The sequence below is a fragment of the Antedon mediterranea genome, chromosome 5 (genome assembly GCF_964355755.1).
Source record: "Antedon mediterranea chromosome 5, ecAntMedi1.1, whole genome shotgun sequence".
Lineage (NCBI taxonomy): Eukaryota > Metazoa > Echinodermata > Crinoidea > Comatulida > Antedonidae > Antedon > Antedon mediterranea.
This window is the reverse complement of record NC_092674.1, coordinates 28,399,154-28,426,358: the sequence shown is the minus strand read 5'-3', so window position 1 is coordinate 28,426,358 and position 27,205 is coordinate 28,399,154. Positions and strand designations below refer to the sequence as shown.

The following is a 27,205-nucleotide window of genomic DNA, read 5'->3' as shown; positions in this document are numbered from 1 at the left end:
TGCCTATACATTCGGATCGAATCTTGATATCTTCGACAGGATCCACGTGAAAAGTATCACTTTCATCCAAGTGTCTATAGTACAGTCAATCAATACGACCCGTATGATAAGCATGTGCTTAACTTAGTTCTAAACCATTGGCATCCAATTTAATGTGTTCTGTCAGTCTGCAGTCAGGTGTCAATCCATTGTTGTACAAAAGGATACGGTAACAAAATAACGAGTATATTCATTTATAAGTAACTGTACTTTATTATTGAAACTCGCATATGTACTGTCATGGCTCGTTACGTTATAAATATTAACGGTAGTAATTGTCGACGACAGGCTATAACAGTTGTGTATATCTATCACAAGGTTCAACGCCCTAATTCCCAATATAGGCCTAAAGTTTCTAGCCCTAGATGTAAATGTAGGTCTAAACTTTCTAGCCCTAGATGTTAGTGATAGCGGATTAAAATTGCTTTTAGCCTTGGGAGATAATTTTTGTCCGAAATACCTTTGCAGTTATTGGTGTCGTATTTCATATTAATTTAATATACGTATACGTAATTGGTAATCTAAAATTATCACAGTTAATATTCATAAATCATAAGTTATGCTTTTATCTATTATCAAGGACTAAAGATGATACAAAGAGCGATCACAATTTAGGTAAAATTAAGGGAAAATAATACACTGGTTAGAGCGCGCGTGTAGAGACGAGTTTCGATATTCAGATTGCTTTTATACTGCACGACATTGTAGGGGAAGAAATTTGGTGGGTAATAACCCCCCCCCCCCCCCCCCACCACTTTGGAAACACCTACTAAAGGAAATAAATATGCCCAAATATACGGCCGACCCATATGCAGGGTACACCCCCATTAAGCGTGGTTCCCACTTAAACTCTACGCAACGTAACGCAGTGACGTATCGATGCAAAGGGATGTATTGCGTAATCACAAGTGGGAACCGACAACGCAACAGTGCTGCAAAAATCACATGTTTTATTTCACGCAGGCGGGGGCAAACACAATTACTGGAAGGGCATTTTCTTATGCTGCGTAGGTTGTTGCGTCGCTATTGAAAACCAAGCTTTATTCCTGACTTCTGATTGGTTGACGAACGCGAACCGCGCTCGCGACGCCTCAAAAAGTTGACCAAGGTTCAACTTTTGAAAATTCGCGTGCGAAGCCTTCGCTGCTGTCGTTTTCAACGCGTTGAAGTTGAAATTCGACTATCGTACACTGTTCGCTTGTATGTTCACACTGGAAGCGTCCGTCGCCTGCCGCGTGCGTCACTTTTTAACGCGAAATTCGCGGCTTCGCGTTCGGTGTGCACCGGCCTCTACTGTCTATAACTTCGCTTTTCATTGGTTAAAACGCTTGCGTTGCGTTTACGTCCTTGCGTTACGTTCTAGTGGGAACCAAGCTTAAGGGTACACCCCTATTAAAGGGACACTTTGTTGGATCTCGAAGGTGTTCCCTAAAGCTTGGTTCTCACTAGCGACGCAACGTAACGCAATCTACGCAACGTAAGAAAATGCCCTTCCAATCATTGTGTTTGCCCCCGCCTGCGTGAAATCAAACCTGCGATTTTTACAGCACTGTGTTGCGTCGTCGGTTCCCACTTGCGATTACGCAATACATCACTTTGCGTCAAACGTCGTTGCGTTGCGTTCGAGTGGGAACCACGCTTAAAGCGTGGTTCCCACTAGCGATGCAACGCAAGGACGTAACGCAACGCAAGTGAATTGACCAATCACAAGCGATGGCTTATTCGCTTGTGATTACTAACTGTCTATAACTTCGCTTGTCATTGGTTAAAACGCTTGCGTTGCGTTTACGTCCTTGCGTTACGTTCTAGTGGGAACCAAGATTTAAGCGTGGTTCCCACTGGCTACGCAACGTAGGAAAATGCCCTTCCAATAATTGTGTTTGTCCCCGCCAGCTTGAAATAAAACCTCCGATGTTTGCAGTACTGTTGCGTCGTCGGTTCCCACTTGTGATTACGCAATACAGCACTTTGCGTCGATACGTCGCTGCGTTGCGTTCTAGTGGGAACCACGCTTAAATAGCTATTATTGTACTGTTGTCTAAAGTGATGTACCGGTAATTCATTTTAAGAGCTGTATGTTAAAACACCGATGTCATGGCTTTTTAAAACGTTGCGCCTCATCTGTGATTTTTGAATTGGTTATACATTCACCAGTTCATTTCTGCACAATGTTTCCGATAAGGTAGCCCATTAAAAAAAATAGTTTGCGTGGGCAAATCCTGAAGAACAATGCCTGATAATTAAACTAGAACAATCGTTATTCATAAAAACAAACTTGTTTTATTCGTATTCAACATAGATACCATTTCTCGGTTTATATTTATATAAGAATATTGTATTTTAATATTTATAACAAAATCCGCTATACTACTAGATTAAATATATTATTTAAGTAAAAGATTTGTATGTATCGGGTTTGGTTCTTACTATACCTTATTATACGTGTTTGCACCGAGCACAGCTAATTTGCCATGTATATAGACCTTTGTCTAGGAAGAACCAAACCTAAGCATTTATTTAACTATATACAAAATGGTGTAAAATAACTGCTGTACACCTAAAAAGTCACGGCTTTTATAAATCCCGTCTTCCAGATATATTCGCGCGAGTCGAGCATTTTTTAGTTCTGATTGGCTGTGCAATTTTTCACATCACAAAAAAGGTAGATGAAAATATTAATACGCATGCCCATTAGTCAACTTCTTCAATAATGTTCGCCTAAAGCTCTGTCTACACTATCAACCTATAAAAAAGGTGTGATGTGCCCAAATATGGTAGTGATATGACATCATTTTCATATATGGCCACATCAAATGTTTTTTGTCACATAAAGTTTGATAGTGTAGACAGAGCTTAATGGAATTAGGTTTAAGGTAGCCAAATTGGAGCACTGTAATTATCGAACAAGTCGCAGCCTTTAGTAAGCCGAATTGGAGCATTGTGACTAGTTGTAGGTTAATTCGTTGTTCAATTACACTTTATCAGGTAATAATACGTGCATTTTGCACGTTCTGTATGTAATGAACAAGTGTAGCGCGGCATTTAAGTGTTGGTTACGCGACTGCAGCACTTACAGTAAAATGAGGCAATTCAAATTGAAATATTATCATGTTGAATCACCCTGAATTTCGTTTAAAGCTTGGTTTTCATTGGACGTAACGAAACGGCGTAGGCGCAACGTAAGTGAATTGACCAATCACAAGCGACAGCCCGGGAATTTCGCGGCTTGATTGGTCAAATTACTTGCGTTGAATGCGTCAAAACCAAGCTTTAGACTCGGTGTAATAACCATTTATGTTTAGTCCGTCGATTGTCGGTCTTTCATATATCAATTCCCATTGACTTACGCTTTACGCGCAGTGTAATCAAGCTACCTGTGCATATTCGCGATAAGGCCGCGCGACTAACAACCGAACATTTTGCGTAGTCGCGAAAGCTATCTCAACAAGCGCATACGATAATAAATTATGCTTCATATTCGTTGGTGCCGCTCTTCATAGTGCTGCACTCGACACAAACGCATGTAATTTATTGTATTTTGCATTATTGGCAATGATATTGTCCAGTCATATTTGTCGATTAAATTGTTTCTTAATATAATATATACAGTTATATAAATAATAATATTTTCCATAATACAGTATTGTATTATTTTGCATTCTTTTAAAACATACTTAAAATATGCACTTAGCATAATTTAGCCGATACTGTATCTATACTTTTTCCAGGAGGATCATAGACAAATTCTGTATGTCTATGTGCCGTCTGTATCATAGGCAATAACTTTGATACAGGTATCACGTGTTACAGATTGTTTGATACTGTACCGATACTGATATAATGGGGATCGAGTTCCTCACATTATTCAGTACACGTAAATAATAGGCATAATATATACATTCAAACTTAATTCTGTAATCTCCAAATACAGTACTATATTTCAAATATTTCAGTTATAAATTTTTATCTTGTAAATTTTAAAAATGTTTAGTTTTGACAAATGTAGTAGAGATTTATAGCTTTGTTAGACGCAATGCAATGACGTAAGCGCACCGGAACTAATTTGACCAATCACAACGCGATGGATCATCCGAACAGTCGCATGTGATTGGTCAACTCACTTGCGTTGAGACGTCGTTGCTTCCAAATGGTATAATTTTCGTCACACACCGATATAAACGCGTCACCACCCGTCCACAATTTTTACAATGCATCACAAACAAGTTTATTTAGCTTTGTATATTATTGAAAACCGTACTGGCCGCAGCTTAAGTTTTGGAATTGGGATATGTGAGCACAAAAGGCTGACATTACAACAAGCTTGTCGGTCTGTCGGTCTGTCTGTCTGTCTTATAATAGATTCCCGTCATCCATGTCCTACACGCGTTGCAATGTCAAACGTACACTATCACCGCGTCTATTGTCGGCTACTTCAAATTCGATTCTTGTCATGAAGACGTCATTCTATCTTCATTATATTTTCCTCCGTTTTATGAATCCGATTCCGATGAAACGTTTGTAAATCCAGACGTCGGCGCTTGTTTATTCGTATTCGCTGTATTACTTTTGATAATCATATTCCGCGTAGATGGATTATTTCTATAGTTACGACCAATACAAAAACCGAAGCCCTCCAGAAATCCTTGTCGGAAACCCTTGTTTAAGAAGCAGTAGACAATCGGATTAGTACAGGAGGAAACGTACGTCAGCAGGCGCATCACAGAAATGAAAAGAGGGTCAAGTCTTTTTGTTGCGGACGCAGGATGATGGATGTACCAGATATTTATCACCCAAGATGGCGTCCAACAGACGAAGAACAAAGCTACGATGATTATTAACATAAACACTACTCGTTTCTTTGCAGCATTCGACGATGTGTTGCGCGGGGCACAAGCCTTTGGTTTACTCTCTTTCGGTTCTTTTGTGGGCGTTGATTTAAATGTTGTCATTTTCGTACCAATATTTTCTTTCTCTGAAAGTTAAACGCATATAATTTATTAATATACAAATTCTTCATTACAAACGTAAATGTTGATTCAAACATGTACTACAAATGGAGAGAGGCATTATATACCAATAGATAACAGTTTTGGTCCTCTCTCCTTCATCTTTTTTTTTTGTGTAATGTATTATACCATATGGACAATTGTCTGAAATAAAAGTTGAATTGAATTGAATTATTGTTTACGGTAATGAAGATTAAAAAAAAAAGAGGAAGCGTTCGATATGTGACGACCTATGACCTACGAATGTTTCGTTGGTCATCGCCTGAACCTACAGTAATCCGCCAAAACTGATTAGTGTGGAAGCATATCCCAGTGTTCTGTCATGTGTGTAACTATAATTCCTGGGTCGTAAGTTCGAAATCCCACTATTCTTGATGTATTTACCTTTTATAGTTGCTCTTTTAATCTGGCTCATTCCCTTTTCAAGTTCTACAATAATCAATCCATACGCAAGTACCATTACAAAAAAAGGAATGACCATCAAAATCAACAACAAACTGGTCTGTGAAAAGAATTTAAAAAGTATTAACAATTATTCCAACTTTTAGTCCAAGGAAGTTCTCAATCAGCAGTGTTACTGAAACAAATGTAAATAGTTTTTTATTGTAGTAAGCTACAAAGCAAACGTACTCTTGATTAAACGAGTTAAAATGTCACTGTTGTTTAGAGTGAAATGTTTTCAATTTAACAGTTCACTCTTTCTAGAGTGCTTAAAATTTAAAATTTCACTCTTATAAAGTGACTTTCACTCTTTAAAGAGTGATCATTTAATGCATACTCTTCAAAAGAGTGAATTTTCACAACAACAAAAAAGAGTAACATTTACCAGGTATACTTTCATAAATTGTTCACTCGGCCACACTTCTTGGCATATCTTGAAAGCCTTCGTCTCTATAACGTCCGTAAACTTAGCAGTTGGTGTAAATATAAGGAAAGCCGAGATCCAAATGCTGGGTATAATAATGTAAGCATGCCGCTTAGTCTGCCAAGAGCGTGATTTAAGTGGCATACAGATGGCAAAGTACCTCTCCACTGATATTGCTACCATCGTCCAAGTTGATATATTTACACTGATACCTTCAATGAATAAACATTGATGTTAACTACCATAGATAATTGTTTGCACCTCCCCTACACCCCAACACAATACGCATGTCGTATTTGAGAGCGTGCGTAAAAGGTCATTTTAGACAACTCCCGATTCTGCAGCTGTCACTAGATAACGTTTAACAGACTATCGCAAGTCATCTAGATACCGTAGGCCTACATGTCTGGATGTATTGAATTCCTTTAATATTATCAGGTCCATGATGTATACATACAAGCGTGGTATGTGTATTCACAGACCATAATGTATCGCCCTTACCTCCCACATAATAATACACAATATCTACCGTACTTAACGGATGGAAAATGTGTGTAAACTCCGAAGTTTGCTAGGCGAAGTGAAATGACCAATATTCACGTTTCTTACCTTGAAAATACAGGATAACTTTACAAAGTGAATACGGAAAAATGAAGTTTCGTAAAACATTTCCAACCAAAGTGAACGGCATACAGAGCAGAGCGACACAGAGATCACTGACAGATAAGCTAAAGAGGAACACGTTGGTAACAGTACGCATCCTCTTGTTTTGCACGATGGTTACCATGACTAAGATGTTGCCAACGACAGCTAAGAGGAAGGTTATACTGTACAGTGTGATTAGAGGCGCGGAATAAACGGTTGGCATGGGCACTGCTCGTGGCGCGTCGGTTGGTGGATAGTCTGTAGTGTAATCGGCCAACGAGAATGGTGTGAAGACTTCGTATGGCGGGTCATTAGTGGTCAAGTTGTCAATTGTAAGTTCGTTATTCATGTTGATACTTCTTCCTGAAAGATATAGAAAGAAAAGCTTAAACAAATTAAAATATTGTATAAATGTTTATATAGTAATTCTGGTTAGAAGTAACGCAACGTAAAGCGTGGTTCCCGCTAGCAATACAAGGAAAGGACGTAGTAGACGCAACGCAAGCGAGTTGACCAATCACATGTGACTGTTCGAGTAATCCATCACTTGTGATTGGTCAAATCACTTTGCGTTGCGTTACGTCATTGCGTTGCGTGCTAAGACCCAAGCTTGAGAGATTGCACCAATCACAATAATTGCGATGGATTATTCGAACTCTCACTAATCATTGGTCAACTCGTTTTAGTCATTCGCCATTGGTCAACTTTTGGCACGTGTAGGCCTACACAAGTTTAAATATTATCATACAGCATGTGTATCTATTATTGGAGTCACTGACGTCGTATTGACATTGTTGGGTTTTTCACTCAACATTTCATTACACTCTGTAATGTCATTTAAACGAACGACGTGACCTTTGGAATACATCATATCAAAGTAAAACATTCTAGAACATTACAATCTAAATATAGACCTAATGTCGGTTTAGAATACACATCGATTTTGAAATTCTCGTTCTTATTGAGCCCATTGAAGATATTTAATTAAAATAAACCTAATTGTCCCTAATTCCTTAGTGTAATCTTTCCTTGTAAAATAAACCGATAGTAGAATTGCTTTGTAATCATATAATTATGACATAATGTATACATTCTCATTGAGCTTTGACAACAGATGATGGTAGTATATGTTCAGATAAATGCCATTCAGTCGGTTTAATTTACATAATTATCACGTGACAGCCGTTTTGAACGCGCGGCTCGATGTCCTCGTTCGCGTATACTTTTTTATCTGATAATATTATCTTGCTTGTCGCAAACGTATTGAGAATAATTACTATTTGTAATGGAGATAATTAACTAGAATAACATTCGTCGATCGATGTTGACCACATAGTTTAGATTTATTGGTTTATTAATCATATTTCTATATTTGAATTAACAACGGGAAACGGAATCTACGAAATTGAGACGTAATGGGTTTATACGCTGATGATCGAGTGATGATGTAATACTGAGTCCAATTACCGTTTGATAACTAGACGAACATTGCTACACTAATCGGTAAGAACATCCAAGGCAAGATTGACTTGGAACAACTACGAATCAACAGAGTATAGGCCGACTTATTTGGATACGCATACTTTCATTTTGGGGCTAAAGCTTGGTTCCCACTAGAGGCGCATCACAATAACCTAACCATTCAGATAATCTATCGTCTTTGCGTTATATTGCGTTCAATTTGGAACCAAACAACGATTCTCCATATTTTGGCACATATGGCGTCTCATACGTATAACACATAAGTTCGTATTTTCAGACAAAAATCGAAACGCCGACTGGTGGACTAACATAAATAAAAAGACAATAACACAGACTTGAGGCAAGTCTACGATCTCCCAGAATCACGTAAGGAGATACGAAATGTTGTATCAGACCACTGACAGTATTGGATAAAACCCCTAGATTTTCTCAATGCAATCAGTATAATAATGAACACGGAGATCCCGCAGCAGGATCTGGTTGTATGTACACATTATTAACTGATATATTCAAAGCTATATTGAATTAATTTTTATTTTTAAATATGGAGGATAATGTGAATATTTTAACAATATTGCTGATTTTGGCTAAAAATGTTTACAAAATGGTAACCGATTGCAATGTCATATGTCTAATTGTCCAAGCGATGGCTTCACTTTGTGGTCAGTACGGTTTTATTGAATCTACCGCCGATATCAGCTGCTTTTAATGATACCTTTCACTCTTCCCTCTGACGGTATTATCACTAATACAATTTACGACTTTCCACAAAGGGCATTATAGTTCGCTATCATTAACTATGTACTATTTCAAAAAAATTATTTTTACGTTTATGCTAATAATATCGCAGTAATAATTAATAATATCGTCAAATTGTGACGTCATTGAAACACAATGTATAACGTTTCATATGCAGGTCTAAACAGCCTTCATGTTTCATTTCTCAGGAAATATAAAGTAGGCTGCATGCAGTACCTGTACTATCAGTGTCAATTCCTTTAATAAGACATCACAGCAGAACAACGGGGACTCATACTACAAAATATCTTAATATCTTAATACAGTGTTTCAATATTCTTTTAATACTTCACTACAATAGAACTACGGGGACCCATACTACAAAATGTCCTTTTAATACAGTGTCAATATTCCTTTAATATCGCACTACAGTATAACTACGGGGACCCATACTACAAAATGTCATTTTAATACAGCGTAAATATAATGCATTTTTTAAGGCACTACAGTAGAACTACGGGGACCCATACTACATATCCTCTTAATATAGGAAAGGAATGGCCAGTGAACACATATATTTCACTCGATCGTTTCTGTGAATATGGATATCCCAAGTGGTGGGTGTGTGTACTGTAGGCCTAATGTTGGTTACTGGGGTGTCAGAAATCTGAGCTAGTTCTAGAAAACTCAGATATATCTGAGTTTTCTAGAAACCATGCAGGTTACTTGTATTGATGATAATGTTGATGGCAGCAGAGCCTCGAGTGTATAGTTTAAGAATAACACAGGCCTACACTTTTATTATTTGTTCGTTGTTTATTTAAGGCGGTGACATTTTCTGCGTGGTCACTCTGAATTCAGGAGCTTCAGGAGTTTGTCTACCAACTGGTACGTAAACCCAATAAAAAGATAATAATTCGAATATACAATTTTCTGGAAACCTGGTGAAACGCTGAGTATGCCATATGGTCGATCCCTAAATTGTTGATCTGAAAAGGCTAAGGTTAGAATTAATGAAAAACTAACCGTGTTTATTGAATTTAAAACTGAAGTATTATGACAATAGACAAGGAGTTGGAAAAACCTTGTAAGCTTTTAATAAATTAAGTTATCATGGACTTAAACCCTTTGAAGAGAAATAGAGTATTATAACGTAGAGTGGTATATACAATGCGTTTAGTTGTAATACATAACCGTGGAATAATATAAATGTAGATTTTTAATGAGGCAATGGAAACTGTACGCAGATGAAGTTGCTCACTTAATTGATATATAGATGGCTTCATAAAAGCGTCAAAATAACAGATCACATGCCGATAGTGATTTAGATGATAAACAAATCGAATAGTTTGTAGCCACAGAATTCCTATGTTATGTTTATGTTTCGAAGTGAGTTCGTGAAATATAGATTAACATGGGTATGTTGGTGTGCTGGGTAAACAAACACGTAGAGTTATTGGGCTGATTGTCGTTTTCGGTATAGCTTGAAACGTACGCGTGCCTACGTACGTATAGTCTAAAATTTACGAGGGTTATGCTGGACCTGTCGAGTGGCGAATGACTGCGGATTCTAAATTCTTATGATTTAAAAGGCAAAAACAAGTGGTAATTTTCCAGACGTACAACATTCAAGATTCAATTTATTGCCACATAATATTACATACATGAAATTTGTTTTCCTGAACGTAGAAACACAATGCAATTTAAAACACAATATAAAAACGTAACACCTTAACTATTTTATAAACTGCACACAGCAAAATAGGGGAATCGTCCTGGAATAAACGCAAAATAACTAAATATGTCTCCACAAATTTCATCGTTGTGTAAACGTAAACCGTGACAATTACGGGATAACTATGTTTCTTAATTTACGCGAGTCTTATAATTTCGATTAACGCCTCTAAATTAATGTTGTTATATATCAGTGTTTAAGTTATATATCAGTGTTGAGGGTCTATATCAATGTTTAAGTTACATTACAGTGTTTAAGTTATACAGTATATCAGTGTTTAGGTTATATATTGCCCATCGAAGTATCTCTTAATTACACAATTATTATTTTGGTTCATTTTATTAGTATCGTACACAAATCGTCATTTATGGCACGATAGGGGCGGGGAATAACAACGCACGCTCATTAAAGCTGTAGCTTTTTCAACGCGCGTGTCAAATTGCGTAAGTCGGGTCTTTATAGTGTAGTGGCTAAGTAGATGAGGAAGTGTTAAGCTTGTTCCCACCTGGGCTCAGCGTAAGGGCGTAAGCAATTTGACCAATCAAGACGCGCGGATCATCATCAGTTACGTTGCGCCTACACGTCTAAAGCGTGGTTCCCACTAGAACGTAACGCTACTTAAGCTTGGTTCCCACTAGAACGTAACGCAAGGACGTAAACGCAACGCAAGCGTTTTAACCAATGACAAGCGAAGTTATAGACAGTTTTAGCAATCACAAGCGAATAAGCCATCGCTTGTGATTGGTCAATTCACTTGCGTTGCTTTACGTCCTTGTGTTGCGTCGCTAGTGGGAACCACGCTTTAACGCAGCGACGTATTGACGCAAAGTGCGTAATCACATGTAGGAACCGACGATGCAATAGTGCTGAAAACATCGCAGGTTTGATTTCACGCAGGCGGGGGCAAACACAATTATTAGAAGGGCATTTTCTTACGTTGCGTAGATATGCGTTACGTTGCGTCGCTATAGTGGGAACTAAGCTTAAGAGGTAAGCAAGCTTTAAAGGTGTTAAAGTTAGCGTAAGTCAACGTAAACATCTTGATTTTGATCGAACATTATTGGCTTTGCGTCGAAGGTAACGGATGTGACCCACATTTGCCAACTCGTAGTTGACTACATTTGATGCATAAACAATGTATTTTTCTATTTTATATGCGATTATTATTATAACGTGAATTCCTTACTGTCTCTAGTAATGGTCACTTAGCACATTACATAACATTACACGTATTTATCTTCGTTGTCAATCTGTTCTCTAATGGTTACTTAAGGAATTGTTACTCAATATTTATAGAATAATGAGACATTGTGAAATGTCTAGGCAAGCGTGTTTGTGGCCGGCAACAGAAACTTTCTCGAGCACTTTGGGGAGTGAATCACATCAGGGAAGTGTGGTTATACTGATTAAACGCGTTTTGCGCGTTCACAACGCAATCTCATAGTAATTGCGTGGCAGGATGATGAGCTCCGGAGATCCAGGTTTATCTGTGGTTGCGACACAGTTCCACGCCCTTTAACAGACACCGCGCACCGCGGAGAATATATACATACTGTGGTATTTGTCGTCGCAGCCAGACAGAAGATCAAAGGACTGTTACGAGTTCCTGTCTTGGTTAAAGTCACAAGTCACACAAGTCACAGTACCTGTAAAGCACGCCTAAAGTTCCTTTTTATTGAAACAGTACAGGAAGTCTAGGTACAACAGCCACGTATCCCGTGCGCGAAAACCATCACATTGCTACAACATACAGTTAACTTTCATAATAGCATTCCTATTTTACAATAAATCCTCAATATAGCAACTGTCTGTCTACGTTATCACGCTCGTAAATTTGTTTACTTTTTTTTTTTCTAAGTTTTTATGGAGTAGGGATTTCTGTGATTGCGCATCAATGTTGTATATAGACTAGGAACTTAAACAGGAAATGTCATTATTAGTTTAGCTCTGTCTACACTATCAAACTAGTTTGACAAAAATGTATGATGTATGGTAGTGATATGCCCAAATGATGGTAGTGATAGGATGTCATCGTGTCCATATATGGGCACATCACGTTTTTTGTCCAAAGTTTGATAGTGTGGATCATGGACAGAATTTAAAGCTTACAATATTTCAGTTCAGTGCGTTCAAATGTTTAACGCGCGCGCGTCTACCTTTTGTCTCTTCGTTATGTTACTAACGATTATATTGCTAACGTGACCGATATTATCAATGTCGTTTCCCAATTGTTAAAAGTGTCTACATGGAGGGAATTGTTAATTAAACTTGTCTCCAAAGTCTGTGAACTTGTTAATTTTCATAGTATTTTAATAGAGTCGCGCGTATAGTATGTTATTATTAATAATAAAGCGATAATATTTTCAATTGCAGTTGTACTTTCAACAGATAAATTTGATATTATTTCGCTCTAATTGATATTTTTATTACTTGTCTTCATTGCTAACACAACAGATGCCATTTCAGGCGTCATTCGTTCGTCATTACAAGCCAAACTATTATTTTCATAACACCAACGATGAAAATATAGAATTCGGTTAGCCTACGGGAGTGAAGTCTTTCTGCTAAGATTCCACGAAGAAGGACGAACCCTTGTCCAGAGATCGTGGCATGCACGCACACTTTCCATCGCCTTAAACGTTTCGAAATAGCAAATAATTACGATAATCGTAAACGTAAACAGAATGGACAGATATTATTACATATTTATTTTATTTTCGTAGTCATTATAGGAATTTTGTGAAATCGAGCTTCGAATAACTGACGCCACCATCACAAAATATTAATATCAATAACTAGAACGCTGCAAAACGTGTCATTTGCTGTATCAGGGTTAATGCGTTTGTCACGCGTTATTATTGGTTTGGTAACGCGTTTGTGTATGTGTGTCAAGTGAGCTCAAAATAATAATGCGTTTAACAGATGCACGTACAAATTAGTTTTCGGTGCAAATCCGTCATAACTGTAGGCTGAACGCAATAAGCGTTTGAATATATTATAGGTACCAGCTCGTTTAAACCTAGTTATACACACGCTGTATCTATTCGCTGTGACTTGCATTAAACAAACCAATTTGATAAACGTGTTTCACTACGTGTCATAGGACTAGATCCTTACGTTTTAATGTAATACACGTCAGGTAGAATTATATTATTTAAAGAAATTTGTTTTTATTTTACTGTTTATTTGCTTAATTTATCTACACAGTGCGAAATACAATCATAGACGAATTAGATTGCGCATATCGCAGTGTTTGCCTATTTATTTTGAATAAAATCTCAATAAATTAAATTTTCAAAGAAAAAGGTTAATTAACCTATCCAGAATATTTGATAGAAAGCTGGTGTTACAAATTATGTAATTTACGATCGGGTGTTTTTCTGTCTGTTAAAAGATAAAACAGTCGCCAGATATTGATGTCTGGTGTGGTTTTTTGTGTCGAGTTGTTTGCATAACGCAGTAAGGGGGCTTACAAATCGCCACCCCAGATTAACAAATCACTTTCCAAAATGCAACGATATGTGTGCGTAAATTCAGATGAAAGCCCGTTCCATAAATTACATTATACATTTTAGGGACCCTGGGGAACATAGGCCTAGATTTATTACAAAACAAAATCCCCTATTCTATGAAGCGCGCTATCTGAAAAAAAAAATCCATTCAGTAAATTACCAAACAGAGTTATCGGCGCATTGGGGATTACCAGAAACGATTAATCTATCGCCAAATAACAATCTTAATAGTGAATAAGAAAATCATTATGTTTGTGTGATAACAATGGTGATAACAATACGTCACATCATGAACATGAAGTGACGTATTTGCACAGGAGAATACATTCCAGCACATGCGATTTGTTAATTCAAAATGTACGTTTGTATTTTGTGTCAAATTGGTTTAGGTGTCGCAGCTAGCTTTTAGAAGCTAGCGCTAAACTATAGCAACAAAATTGATAATAACCTTAAAATTCCTCCTATCTTATACGAAATAGTTGTGTAGTAACACACTTTTTTTTAAAGTGGCTTATTTCACGACGCTCGTTTTGCTTCTAACTTTCTTAAAAAAAATAAGAGGGTTGTTATTGTTGCAAAGTTGATACTTCATAATAAGTAATAAGTGTTGAACCCGGGGCTACCATTTAAATATCAAAGACCTGGTTATGGCGCTACGCCTTCCTTATCTACCCACCAATTAAAGGCCAATTTACACAGACGAGTCGTAACGGTAAGCGGCAAGCGTAGCTTGTCCCACGTAGAATCTGTATCTATCCTGAGTGGAAACCGTCCGTCTGCTCCGCTGCTCTTATTACCGTTACTGCTCGTCCGTGTAAACTGGCCTTAAGCGTGGTTCTCACTGATGCAGCAACGCAAGAACGAAAAGAAACGCAAGTTATTTGATCCATCTCATGCAACTTGCATTTTTACTTGCATTGCGCCTCGTCGTTCTGTTACGTCGCATCCAAGTGAGAACAAATTGCTTTTCCGTACAAATTATCATCCCTTTTTTAATTGATTTAATACATAATTTTGTCGTTTCTCTAAAAACAAACCATGCTTAATTTTCTGTAGCACAGCAAATATATATTATATAATATCCATCACTGTGTTTAGAAAACGAAATTAAGTTTCTTTTCCAATTCCAATATAAAAAAAAGTAAAATATTGGCATTTATCTTAATTAGATCTACTAAAGCAGATGGGATATAAAAGCAACATGTGCGTCTATACGAGCATTATAATCTGAATAATACAAAAAATAATAGCTTTATGTTTTGCAAAAAGCGGAAACAAACGTCCTCGAATAAAAATGTTTAAATGCATACCGTTAATTAGTGTTAACAGCTCTTAAAATCTTATCTAGCAACAATGGCTATCGAACAAACGGCGCCGTTTCAATGTTCGCCGCAGTCTGGTGTACGTAATTACACATGTTTACATGACCCGTGTTAATTTATTGATATTTCTTCAGCGATACCAGAGACATCATAATGTTGAACTGCGCGTACAAAACTTAGTATTGCGCGCGTACAATAGCTGCTGCGTCGTTTATTAGTATTTACGCGTGTATTTATTGTTGTTTCTTCAGCAATACCAGAGACATCATAATGTTGAAACGCGCGTATAAATATTACTGCGCGCGTACAATAGCTGCTGCGTCGTTTATTAGTTTTTACGCGTGTATTTATTGTTGTTTCTTTAGCGATACTAGAGACATCATAATGTTGAAACGCGCGTATAAATATTACTGTGCGCGTACAATAGCTGCTGCGTCGTTTATTAGTTTTTACGCGTGTATTTATTGTTGTTTCTTTAGCGATACTAGAGACATCATAATGTTGAAACGCGCGTATAAATATTACTGCGCGCGTACAATAGCTGCTGCGTCGTTTATTAGTTTTTACGCGTGTATTTATTGTTGTTTCTTTAGCGATACTAGAGACATCATAATGTTGAAACGCGCGTACAAATAGTACTGCGCGCGTACCATAGCTGCTGTGTCGTTTATTAGTTTTTACGCGTGTATTTATTGTTGTTTCTTTAGCGATACTAGAGACATCATAATGTTGAAACGCGCGTACAAATAGTACTGCTCGCGTACAATAGCTGCTGCGTCGTTTATTAGTATTTACGCGGCCATTTATGGGTTGTTTTTAAAATCTATCCTTGACAACGGTTTAGTCTTTGAAAACAAATGTTTTGAGGATAAGGATTACAACCAAGTTGTGTTTACTCAATCCCTTTTTTATTTATTTCCTTATTATTCCGTTTTTTTTGTGACCCTGGACGTTTACTTTATTTGGTTGAAGATTATTGTCTTGTTTCCCCAACATTGCTTTAAATTAATGCTACCAATGTCTCGCAAACAGTAAATTACGCATGTTTACGTAGTTGATTCATACATACTCATGTATTTGTTTTTGTTGAAACGAATGTTTGTTATCGGCATATCATTGGTTGAAATTGATGTTAAACATTCCTCAAGGACGAGAACGTGGTTGCTCTTTTTTCTCATCGTTCTACTTCAGCTGTTAGGCTTAGTTATTTCCAATTCGTTTTTCTAAATCAAGAGATTTCTTGGATATTAAAATGCTATCCAATATGAATTACCTTCTTTTTGAATCACTACAGTAGATGAGATAATGAAGTCATTATCTCCTTGAGACATATTATTGTAAATTAAGTAAAATCTAGTCTAACACTTATAAGGTAACATCACATTGATTAGGTTCATTATGAATTAAGTGCTACTAGCCTACTCTTATTATAATACGGTATATACAAAAGGTAACTACTACTACTACGTATTTCATTATTTATTTTCCAAGACGGCAGTAAACCAAAGCTTGTTTGTTTTAACAAGATGAGAAGAAGAATAATAATAATATCCTGGATGGATTTATAAAGCGGCTAATGCTGTGAAACCTTGAGTGTTACCCCGGATCAAACACATATGGAAACATTACTGTAGTAATCAGCGCAAAGCTGTGTCTTGATCTTAGCAGGTATACCTATTTGTACACCCGGGTGGAGAGAGGCGAACGTAAGTAAAGAATGTTGTTTTAGTTAATCTTCATCAAATAATTTTTTATGATACACTTTTTATTATCTATATAAATTAAGGAAATTGTTTTAAATAAGTTGAATTAAATGTCAGTACGTTTTCTACACAAATATTATAGACTAACGGTGGTTCACAATGAAGTAAGGTTCACAATGAAGTAAGGTTCACGTGTTTGTGTGTCACATACCCTATATATACTTTGAAGAACACTTAGAAGACTTAATTCCTTGAAAGTTAAAGGCAAAGTAAGGACAAATCGTTAATTTTATTAAACATTAACATTTATATAGGAAAATAACTTATTATTACATACTGGAAACAAACCTCTGTACACTGATAAAAATATTGTAATTGATTATAGTTTTTATGTAAGAATAAATAAATATCAGAAAATAATTAGAAATTGGAGTGATTCTTGATTCTAATCTCGAACATCTCAAATCTTGGTTCTCTGCACTTTACTTTGACGTAACGCACAAGCAACGCAGAATGGACCAATCACGGGCGACAATTCGGATAATCTATCGCGTCTGATTGGTCAAATTACTTACGTCCCTGCGTTTCGTCAATGTGGGAACCAAGCTTTATTAATACAATTATAGAGAACTAAACCCATCTTTTGTTGTAATAGCGATCTTAGTATTTTAATTGAGGTTTATTTGGGGTCAATTAAAAAAAAACAGTAATTCAAGTAATAAATATAGATGGATAGGTAATTATGACAAAGCTAACCGAATTACGTTAAAAAATGGATACAACTTGAAGGGTGTAATTTACAAATAAACAAGTCTATTTAATTACAAATCCATCACGTCTTCTATTACTCGTTACTAATTACATTTTATGTAATTTATACGTAAATAAGAAACAATATCGGACAACTTTCTAATTCTTGTCCTGTAAAGATCTTACAATTTGGCAAACAAGTTGAATATAATCTGAAACAATTATACCTGAATCAAAGCATATTGATCGAAACGTCGAGAAACTCAACAGGTTTTTTTCAGAACTAATATACGTGTAGTGGTGTACCGCAAACTTTATATCATGTCAATTGTTGTGTTGTAAAGAAATAACTTCACCTGAATCAACGTGAGATTGGAGGTCATAGACTTTGGTGATTTCTTAAGCTGACGATGACGTCATACCACTATAATAATTATTCAATTTCATCACACATTTTTTGTCAAACTAGTTTGATAGTGTATACAGATCGTTAAACAAATTTCAATTAATGTTAATACCTAATTCTGACTAGCAACATCAAATAATAATAGTAACAGTTACAGTTTCTCTTCAAGAATCAAGTATTTTACAGTGTGACGTTATGGATACCAAGATTTTTTAGATGGAAAATTAATTGACCAATCAAAATTAAGATATACAATATACGATATACTGTATCAACAAATATATTAAAGTAGAGGGAAATTGTCACTATTAAAGTAGAGGGAAATTGTCACTATTAAAGTAGAGGGAAATTGTCACTATTAAAGTAGAGGGAAATTGTCACTATTAAAGTAGAGGGAAATTGTCACTATTAAAGTAGAGGGAAATTGTCACTATTAAAGTAGAGGGAAATTGTCACTATTAAAGTAGAGGGAAATTGTCACTATTAAAGTAGAGGGAAATTGTCACTATTAAAGTAGAGGGAAATTGTCACTATTAAAATAGAGGGAAATTGTCACTATCAAAAAGTAGAGGGAAATTGTTACTATTAAAGTAGAGGAAAATTGTCACTATCAAAGTAGAGGGAAATTGTCACTATTAAAATAGAGGGAAATTTTCCCCGTATCCCCACAGGGGAGTGGCCCACGCCCACCGGAGGTGCTGACCGGTCGTGGGCGACCAATGTTTTTTACTTTTTTTGTTGTATGTATGTACATAATTGAATAATAGTCACCAAACTGATAAGCACTCGCTTCTTTTTCGTGTACTGTTGGGTGTTGTTGTAAAATTGTAAATTGTAATAATGGAAATTGTAAATTGTAATTGTGAATTTTGAATAAAAGAAATATAATTGTAGTAGTCAAACCAGGGAAGAGTTACATTTTTTTAACTCTTCCCTGGTCAAACAAATAAAGTTTGAAGAGTTATTAGTTAGTAATCAAAATTACTAGTGGACCTTCTGCTTCAAGAAGTTTATCATGACGTCATCATAACATTTTATTAATATTTGCATTCTATTGTTTTTGACCGTTTATTAATTTTCTGGTTTTTGTTTTTTCATTTTTTTGTAAGGTAATATCCACTCTGACATTTTGGGATTATATTAAAAAGACCATTATTTATCAAATTGTTTACACTGAATAATTATTGATACATTAAATTAAAAATCTCTCGTAAAAATTAGCTGATCTGAAAGGATGATTTTCAAGTTGTTGATTGTTTAAATTTCTCTCTCTCTCTCTGTTATTTTTGGTAATGATCTGACGTCGTGTTGGGATTAAATGAAACATCATACTTGTATCAAAGATTTACACCGATTAATAAATATATTAATACGCTATACGATTTACACCGATTAATAGATATATTAATACGCTATATTTAACGGCTTTCTTATAAATTAGCTCGGTGACAACCGATCATAATGATTTTCAAGTTGTTGATTGTTTAATTCCAAATCGTTTAGTAAGATAATATTCAGCTTACGTCAAATGGGATTTGTTAAGATGACACTGATCGGACATATTATTTAGTAAATCTGATTCTTCCTCGTGACTTATCTCTTTGAATAGAAGCAATGTTATAATAACAATAATTTGATTTATTGGTATCTTCATTTTGTTACAGTGCCGCATGTTATTTCTTGATAAAGATTTGTCCAAATAAAGCTGGTTTCCACTAGGACTTAACGCAAGGACGTAAACGCAACGCAAGCAAGTTGACCAATGACAACCGACAGTTCGAATAATCCATCGCTTTTGATTGGTCAACTCACTTACGTTGCGTTACCCCCTTGTGTTGGGTCTCTAGTGGGAACCAACCAAGCATTATTATTGTTTACAGTTTTTAACAATCTAAAATCAACAACAGATCGGTAGATATCGTCTCTTCTACCCGAGTCTACAGCAACAGGCCTCATACCGTAGCATCTAACTCTTAAATATTAACCATTTTCCTTCAGAATACTAACTAATTTAACTATCTCTCATTCTACTACAGCATCCCATGAGGTTTATGTTGTTGCTCAGGGTAAAATAAATAATTTTTTTTAAATGACATAGCGTAAACATTTTAGAATATTAAACAAAGGTGCAGTGCCTCAAACATGCACTAATGGGATATCATAGCAGCATGACATAATTCCATTGTGATTTCAAAGCGGCGGGTTAAGCAATCCAAAACATCACAGGAACAATATTTCCTTTTTTCCCTGTAAAGTTGCGAACACAATGTTTCCCATTTCAATTACTCGCCACACATACAAATCAAAAAGTTGAATAAAATAAAATTTAAAAAGTGTATAGCATGGTATAAATTGATCTCAATAGCGAGTACACAAGTCAAATGATACCATGTGTCTTCAGAAGAAGATGGCTACAAGAACTAGGAATACTTTCACGTGAGTTCAAAATGTGAATTTTGTCACTGTGACAAACCTAACATTGTCAGCGCCTAAGTTGAAAATATACATCAGTAAAAACTGAACATCTCCCTTAGTATTACGTCAACATTGTAGTTAAGAATATTTAATAAATAATATCAAAACTTAAAGAAAATTGTATTGTAGTGTGGTTAAAAAACAATTAGGCATGAGATGTACAAACAAATCACATCAACATACTCCTCCAATACTCGCAGTTCATAGGCCTAGCTATCGCATCCTACCTTCACATGAAAAAGGAAACGAAATAAAACATAACTTACCTAAACTTGTGTCTCTCTGTTGGAGGATAAGAGATGCGATGTAGTTCAGTGAACGAAAGATTTGATTTGGTTTGAAAAAATGAACGGGAGTTGATGTCGTCTGTCGCTAAGTGACGTCACAAATACAAGTGACCAATTGCAGAGTGAAAATTCATCGTGCTTTAAATTCACACCATAGAGATATTATAAATATCTCTATGTTCACACATACTGTAGGCCCACTGTTATTTTATCGTCACTTTTACTGATACGTGCGGCTTATATAGCCTACGCTATATGGATGTATATGACATACTGAATAAAACGGAACAAAAAAAAACTACGTAAAATTACGTAATTATTATTTAATGTAATGTTATTTTATGAGCAAGAAGTCTGAGTTCAATGTGCATTTTTTTAAACAATTTTGTTATATTTAGCAGTTTATTTAGAAAATATAAGACACAAAAAAATGAAATAAACAATAATAATACATAATTCAATTACGACTTATAATATGATACTGTTTTTGAAATTATATAGGCCTACGGGTACAGCAAGTATTTTACGTTAACGCGTTCAAACTCTATTGAAACTCAATTTCATGATTTTCGACTTAGAAGCGCAGTGGTAAGATCGTCGCTATGCGGACGTATAACAACACACTTAAAACAGTGTTTATAAAAAACGTACACAGTACAGTTTGGTCTCCACAAACAGACAATAAACCTCAGTTTTGTATAAATCTTACGTTGATTTGTAAGATGTAAGTATATTTAGCAAAGAGACACCGTTAGTTACACAAACTAGCTAGTATTAGGCCTCTGCTGGACTATAGGGCTACTTAACTAGCACTACTCTACTCACTCTACTATTGGGCCTGGCCCTACTAGGTAGAGTAGTAGGCTAGATAGTTAGTAGAGTATAGGGGGGCTAGCTCCGTCGGCTAGTTAACTAGAGGCGTATCATCCAGGGTAGGATATATATATATATATGATATATGATAGGTTTGTCATCCAGGGTAGGATATATATATATATAAATGATAGGTTTGTAGAACATTTAAGGTCTATTAAACTAAAGACTCCCGGATTACCTGTAGCCACCCATTTTTGTAATAATGAGCATTCCCTTTCGGATATTACAATTTCTGGTGTTAAAGTATGTAATGGTTCTGAGACATCTCGTAGAATTATAGAAGAAAGAATAATTGTAAAGCTTGGCACTGTTGCCCCTACCGGCATAAATGTACAATTTAGATCCTTTAAACATTAATTTTGCCAGAGACATTCACATATTAACAATTATTTACACTTGAAGCTTTTGTCTTTGTTTTAAATTTCCTTCTTTATAAGCAACCATTCCTGCTTTGTACCCCATAGCTTTTGGAGGCGTGCCTTTATAACTATGCCTTTTGTTTGTTAGCATCTTTGATTGGCTGATTTGTTTTATTATGTAATTTTGTGACTTATATATGTTATCCTTTGTTACAATTCTTTTCACCTGATGATGGGCTATGCCCGAAACATGTCGTAAAAATAAATCTATATTGAGGCAGTTTTAACTTATTTGAGTAAAATTAAAATCTATTATTACGTTATGATAATAAAAAAAAGGGCAGAGAGAGCTTAGTTAAATAGTTGGGGACCTTCTGAATCTGATCCACTGTGTGTGAAGTGTACTGTACATGTAATAATAATAATAGTTCAACTTTTACGTAAAAACAGAACTTGGAAATACAATTAATATTAATAATTGACTTAGGCCAGGTTTACTACTTTTTAATACTATTATTATTGTAGATTAATTTGATTAGAGATTTTTTATTACTACTTTCTTTTTTATTACGATTGAATTAAACTACAATTTTAAATTGATATTTCAGTGTTATTAGGGTTAAAAATAATATGTGATTGATTGCATTTTACTTCATTTCAATTAGGATTTATACCATTGATTGATTTACATTTGAAATATGATGATAGAATGATTGCTTGTGGCATCATGGACATTTCTCATTAAATCTTTCATTGCTTATTTTTTATTATTAAAAAGGTTGATGAAGAAGTTGCTGTTATATTAAAATTTATATTAAACTATTTCATCTTTATGTCATTTAAGATTGAGTACAAGGCAGAAATTCAAATACTAAAAGTTAAATTAAATCTCATCACATCTACTCACGTGAGGCGTTTCAATTCTAATATGTTTTTGTTCCCGTTGGGCATGATATTTTCATCAAAATAATTCATTTTGGTAATTAAAATCAGATTTAATATTTTTGCTTTCTTTCCAGGTATGGATGAATGAAGTCGTAAATATTTTTGAGATGGAGACGGCTATTAAGGTAGCATACATTGTGCAAGAGTTAAACCAGGCATCCTTAAATACACAACTCAAGAAATCAGCTCAAGTAAGAAAAAAAAGACAATACAGAAAAATAATTATTTATACTTTTCATAATTTTGGTTAATAAGTTTAAAAACTAATAATAATTAATAGAGGGTGCATTTCATTTGTTATCTTGTCCTACTAAAGGTAATTATTAATTAATGGTTAATAATAATTCAGGTAAACTTAGAAATGTACCTAAAGTTTAGTTCCCACTAGGACACAATCAAGCGAACCAAAGTACCGTATTCTGCCTGAAATCAATCCTGCTTGATTACTGTACTTATCACTGTTAGTGTTAGTTACTGTACTGTAGACTGTGATATGCTACACATCGCATACTTTTTTGCAGCATCGTCGGTTTCCACTACACTTTAGTGATAAATATAATTACCCTGAAACCTAATAAAGAACTTGAAAGATAAATTAATTGGAAAACCCTCATTCTGACGTGCAAAGAGACAGATTTAGAACAATACCGACTATATTTTTATCAAGTCTATGTTTTGTTTAATATCTGAGACAGCTAGGGTACATGTAAAATATTCCACAAAAGTTTTTGCATTTTGTCGACGTATCTCAAAATAAAGCACAATACTATTAAGCTAGTGTGGTACAATATTATTTTTGTAAATTTGCAGTGAAATAAATTAGCATAATGTAAGCTCATTTTAACTTGACAACAGGTGATTTAGAATAAATATAATTTTAATCATAAAAATGTCTAGACTCATCCATTTAATTCTATTAAAAACAAAACATTATGACAAAACTTTAAAATTCCTTCCAGGCGGCTCAACAAACAATTATCTAAAGTGAAATTGAAATACTGAACATTAACAATTCAGAATGTTTGATGTTTTAAAACCTGTTTAAATTTTGTTTGCACATTAAAGTAAATGCGGAAAAAATCAATTTTTATTCGACTGGTTTTAATTGCAAATGAACAGAACTTGATGCATGTAGTATAATCCAGTAAAGCTTTTAACATGCTACCGGTCACTTCAAACAAGTTAAATTTATTGTTGCTTACATGTTTACTTTTATTTTCATTGACACTTACTCCTATGAGACCTTCATATATTCAGTAAACTTAATACCTGGATAGAGTAAACATTGACTTTTTAAAATAATAATTCTTTTAATAAATAAAAAGTTTTTGTTGAACTGTCACCACGAAACATTTAAATCAAAGAATTGAAATCTGTGAACTTTACAGAGTTTAATGCAGTTATACTTAATTGTATTGTCTACTAGCTGAAATACCCACTCTAGAAATACTCTGTTCCCCAGATTGGGTACCTCTCACCCACCATAATCCGGTACTTTAATCCCAGTACAATTCCCAGTCATTGTTATACTCCTAACTCCTCAAACCCCCTCTCCGTCAGGTGACTCAAATATGGTTAAAATATTCTCAGTAAAAATTATTAACATGTTATTGTTTTGTATACATCTGATAAATTCTGTAACTTTGAAAATGTAGGACCAATGTCTTATAGTCTGATCTGAGACAATGACAGTGAAATATTTTGCCTAAAGGACATCAAACAAAACATGTCTCTATGAAACCCATTACATGTCTATTCTTAACCACTGTGCCAACTAAGTCTCAACATTTGACAATAAGCTACAATCTGCTATCACTAATAATTTAAATTCAAATCACTGATGATTCTCTGCTATTAGTATTAATTGTCTGCTAAAATATTCCTAAAACAACCGCTTACTGTTAATTCTTTTTTAATTACATGTTTAATTAAGTTTTTATGAAGCGCAACATGCAATTGATAACACTAATTTTTATACTCTTCACAGTAAACGGTTATTCAGTATACAGCAGAAACAGGCCCGCCCCTTTGAGTTACAACTACATATTATATTCAAGTACATCAATCTCTACTACTAACTATTGCCTATCAATTAATTAAGCGCAAATTTAACACTTTCTGTATGATAGTTTACTGTATGTAAATATGACCTAGTTCTTGTTCAACTTGCACATGTCTGTATACTGGCTTTATTGTCTTTTATTTTGTATTTCTTAATATCAAATCTTTTGAGAAAGTACAGAGTTGGTAACTGAATCAGTTCTATATATTGTGTGTCAATTGTTAATTAAAATCACTACTTTGTATGCATATCTTGAAAGAATTTTAATTGCAATTTCTGTGTTTGATCATTTCACTAATAGTACAACAATATCTCTTCATTTTCAGTATTTGTTTATGCCAGTTCTTTGCAAATAACAGATATTAATTTGAACCATTATTGGAGTGATGTTTTGTAGTTAAACTACTTTATAGTCTTTTAGGTCATGTCAATCCAAGCCAATACCATAGAGCCTCTATTAAGGGATACCTTTGGTACACGACAAAGTGTTATTCTGTTTTTAAAATATATGTATTAAAATTGTATTATACTTAAAAGCTTTTAATTGAATAAATTCAATTATTTTGTCAAACAATTATGCCTTGCTTGTCAATAGAAAACACTCTGTAACACAATATTATAAATGACTAAAATTGTGAATAATAGTCAATGCAAAATGGTATTACAGTAGGTACTGTGGTAATAGGCCAAACCACTTTATTTTTGATAATTACTATTAACTGTAATTTTAAAAAAAAACGATAAAAACTGTAATTACTATTAATAAAACTGTTGTAATTGTAAACTACAAAACTGTAATTACTATTGTACCGTAATTATAAAAAAAAAATGAAAACTGGAAAAAAAAAAAAAAAAAAAAACTTAAAATAAAAAATGGAAAAATATATATATATTAATATGTATATAAAAAAAAATTAAAATGAAAAAGAATCAAAACATACAAATAAAAAATGTATTTTATTTAAAAAAAATTAATACAAAATTTACGCTGTATTGGTTTTTTTTGCAGCGATGCTCTCATTCAAAGCATTGCATAAAATGTTGTATTTACTCGTTATAAATGAATACGATAAGAAGCCAATACAAAATAAAAGAATGCTGATATTTGTACAGTATTATAATAGTCTAATGCTTGTCATTTTTTATGGGCTCGTGAATTGATAAATTTTGTATGGTCCAGTGAGTCGAAACATTGCTTTTTGAGCATTGTTGAACAATTCTAAAGATTGGATTTAACGATACATGTTGATTGATAATACCGCTTTTTATATTGTATCGTACAATTTGAGCTGTTGTCATATTACATAGCTGTTTTATTCATTAACGTAATTATTAGGTAATAAAAATACCCATATTTTATCATTTTACAATTTGCCATTGGGCTCGCAAGCCTATAAGATTACATTTTAATAATAAATCAGATACTTTGTATGGAGTTCCATTAAAACGATCTACCAAATAGAAAATAATCGTGTAGATAGAATGTAGTCATATCATTACCACATGTGGTTTAGTGGGAGGGTGCCTGCCTAGCATGCAGAAGACTTGGATTCATACCTTTATAGTAATAAACTGTGTAGATAGAATGTAACCATATCATTACCACATGTGGTTTAGTGGGAGGGTGCCTGCCTAGCATGCAGAAGACTTGGGTTCATACCTTTATAGTAATAAACTGTGTATAGAATGTAACCATATCATTACCACATGTGGTTTAGTGGGAGGGTGCCTGCCTAGCATGCAGAAGACTTGGATTCATACCTTTATAGTAATAAACTTTGTATAGAATGTAACCATATCATTACCACATGTGGTTTAGTGGGAGGGTGCCTGCCTAGCATGCAGAAGACTTGGGTTCATACCTTTATAGTAATAAACTGTGTAGAGAGAATGTAACCATATCATTACCACATGTGGTTTAGTGGGAGGGTGCCTGCCTAGCATGCAGAAGACTTGGATCCCGACTTGGATTCATACCTTTATAGTAATAAACTGTGT

At 34.7% G+C, this 27,205-nt stretch overlaps 3 protein-coding genes across 5 annotated transcripts in view; 2 read left to right on the top strand and 1 right to left on the bottom strand.

The window, feature by feature from the left end:
• The window catches only part of LOC140050245 (kynurenine/alpha-aminoadipate aminotransferase, mitochondrial-like), a 32,514-nt gene extending 15,079 nt beyond the window's left edge, over positions 1-17,435 (top strand). For both annotated transcript variants that reach the window (XM_072095357.1, XM_072095355.1), the window contains 2 exons: positions 16,836-17,050; positions 17,190-17,435. In XM_072095357.1, the coding sequence (XP_071951458.1) occupies positions 16,836-16,845 (10 nt within the window). In that variant the 3' untranslated portion in view covers positions 16,846-17,050; positions 17,190-17,435. The remainder of the gene's footprint in view (positions 1-16,835; positions 17,051-17,189) is intronic.
• LOC140050247 (cholecystokinin receptor-like) lies at positions 1,108-21,076 on the bottom strand. Its single transcript, XM_072095358.1, has 5 exons — positions 20,945-21,076; positions 6,520-6,918; positions 5,872-6,122; positions 5,430-5,547; positions 1,108-5,011 (listed from the first exon to the last, which is right to left on the bottom strand). The coding sequence occupies exons 2-5, from the start codon at positions 6,902-6,904 to the stop codon at positions 4,530-4,532; spliced, it is 1,236 nt and encodes a 411-aa protein (XP_071951459.1). The 5' UTR covers positions 6,905-6,918; positions 20,945-21,076; the 3' UTR covers positions 1,108-4,529.
• Positions 21,077-21,580: 504 nt separating this feature from the next.
• LOC140050244 (TBC1 domain family member 19-like) overlaps positions 21,581-27,205 on the top strand; it is a 59,089-nt gene continuing 53,464 nt past the window's right edge. For both annotated transcript variants that reach the window (XR_011845376.1, XM_072095354.1), the window contains exons 1-2: positions 21,581-21,689; positions 23,220-23,336. Coding sequence is in view for 1 of the 2 variants with exons in the window: in XM_072095354.1 (XP_071951455.1) it covers positions 23,226-23,336 (111 nt within the window). In the remaining variant the exon portion in view is untranslated. The remainder of the gene's footprint in view (positions 21,690-23,219; positions 23,337-27,205) is intronic.

Excerpts from the sequence above, each read along its gene's own strand:
- LOC140050247 (XM_072095358.1), bottom strand. The coding sequence starts at position 6,904 with ATGAATAACGAACTTACAATTGACAACTTGACCACTAATGACCCGCCA. Across the intron at positions 6,123-6,519 it reads AGTTATCCTGTATTTTCAAG|GTATCAGTGTAAATATATCA; the intron begins GTAAGAAACGTG and ends TATTCATTGAAG. Across the intron at positions 5,012-5,429 it reads TAAAAGAGCAACTATAAAAG|AGAAAGAAAATATTGGTACG; the intron begins GTAAATACATCA and ends TTTAACTTTCAG.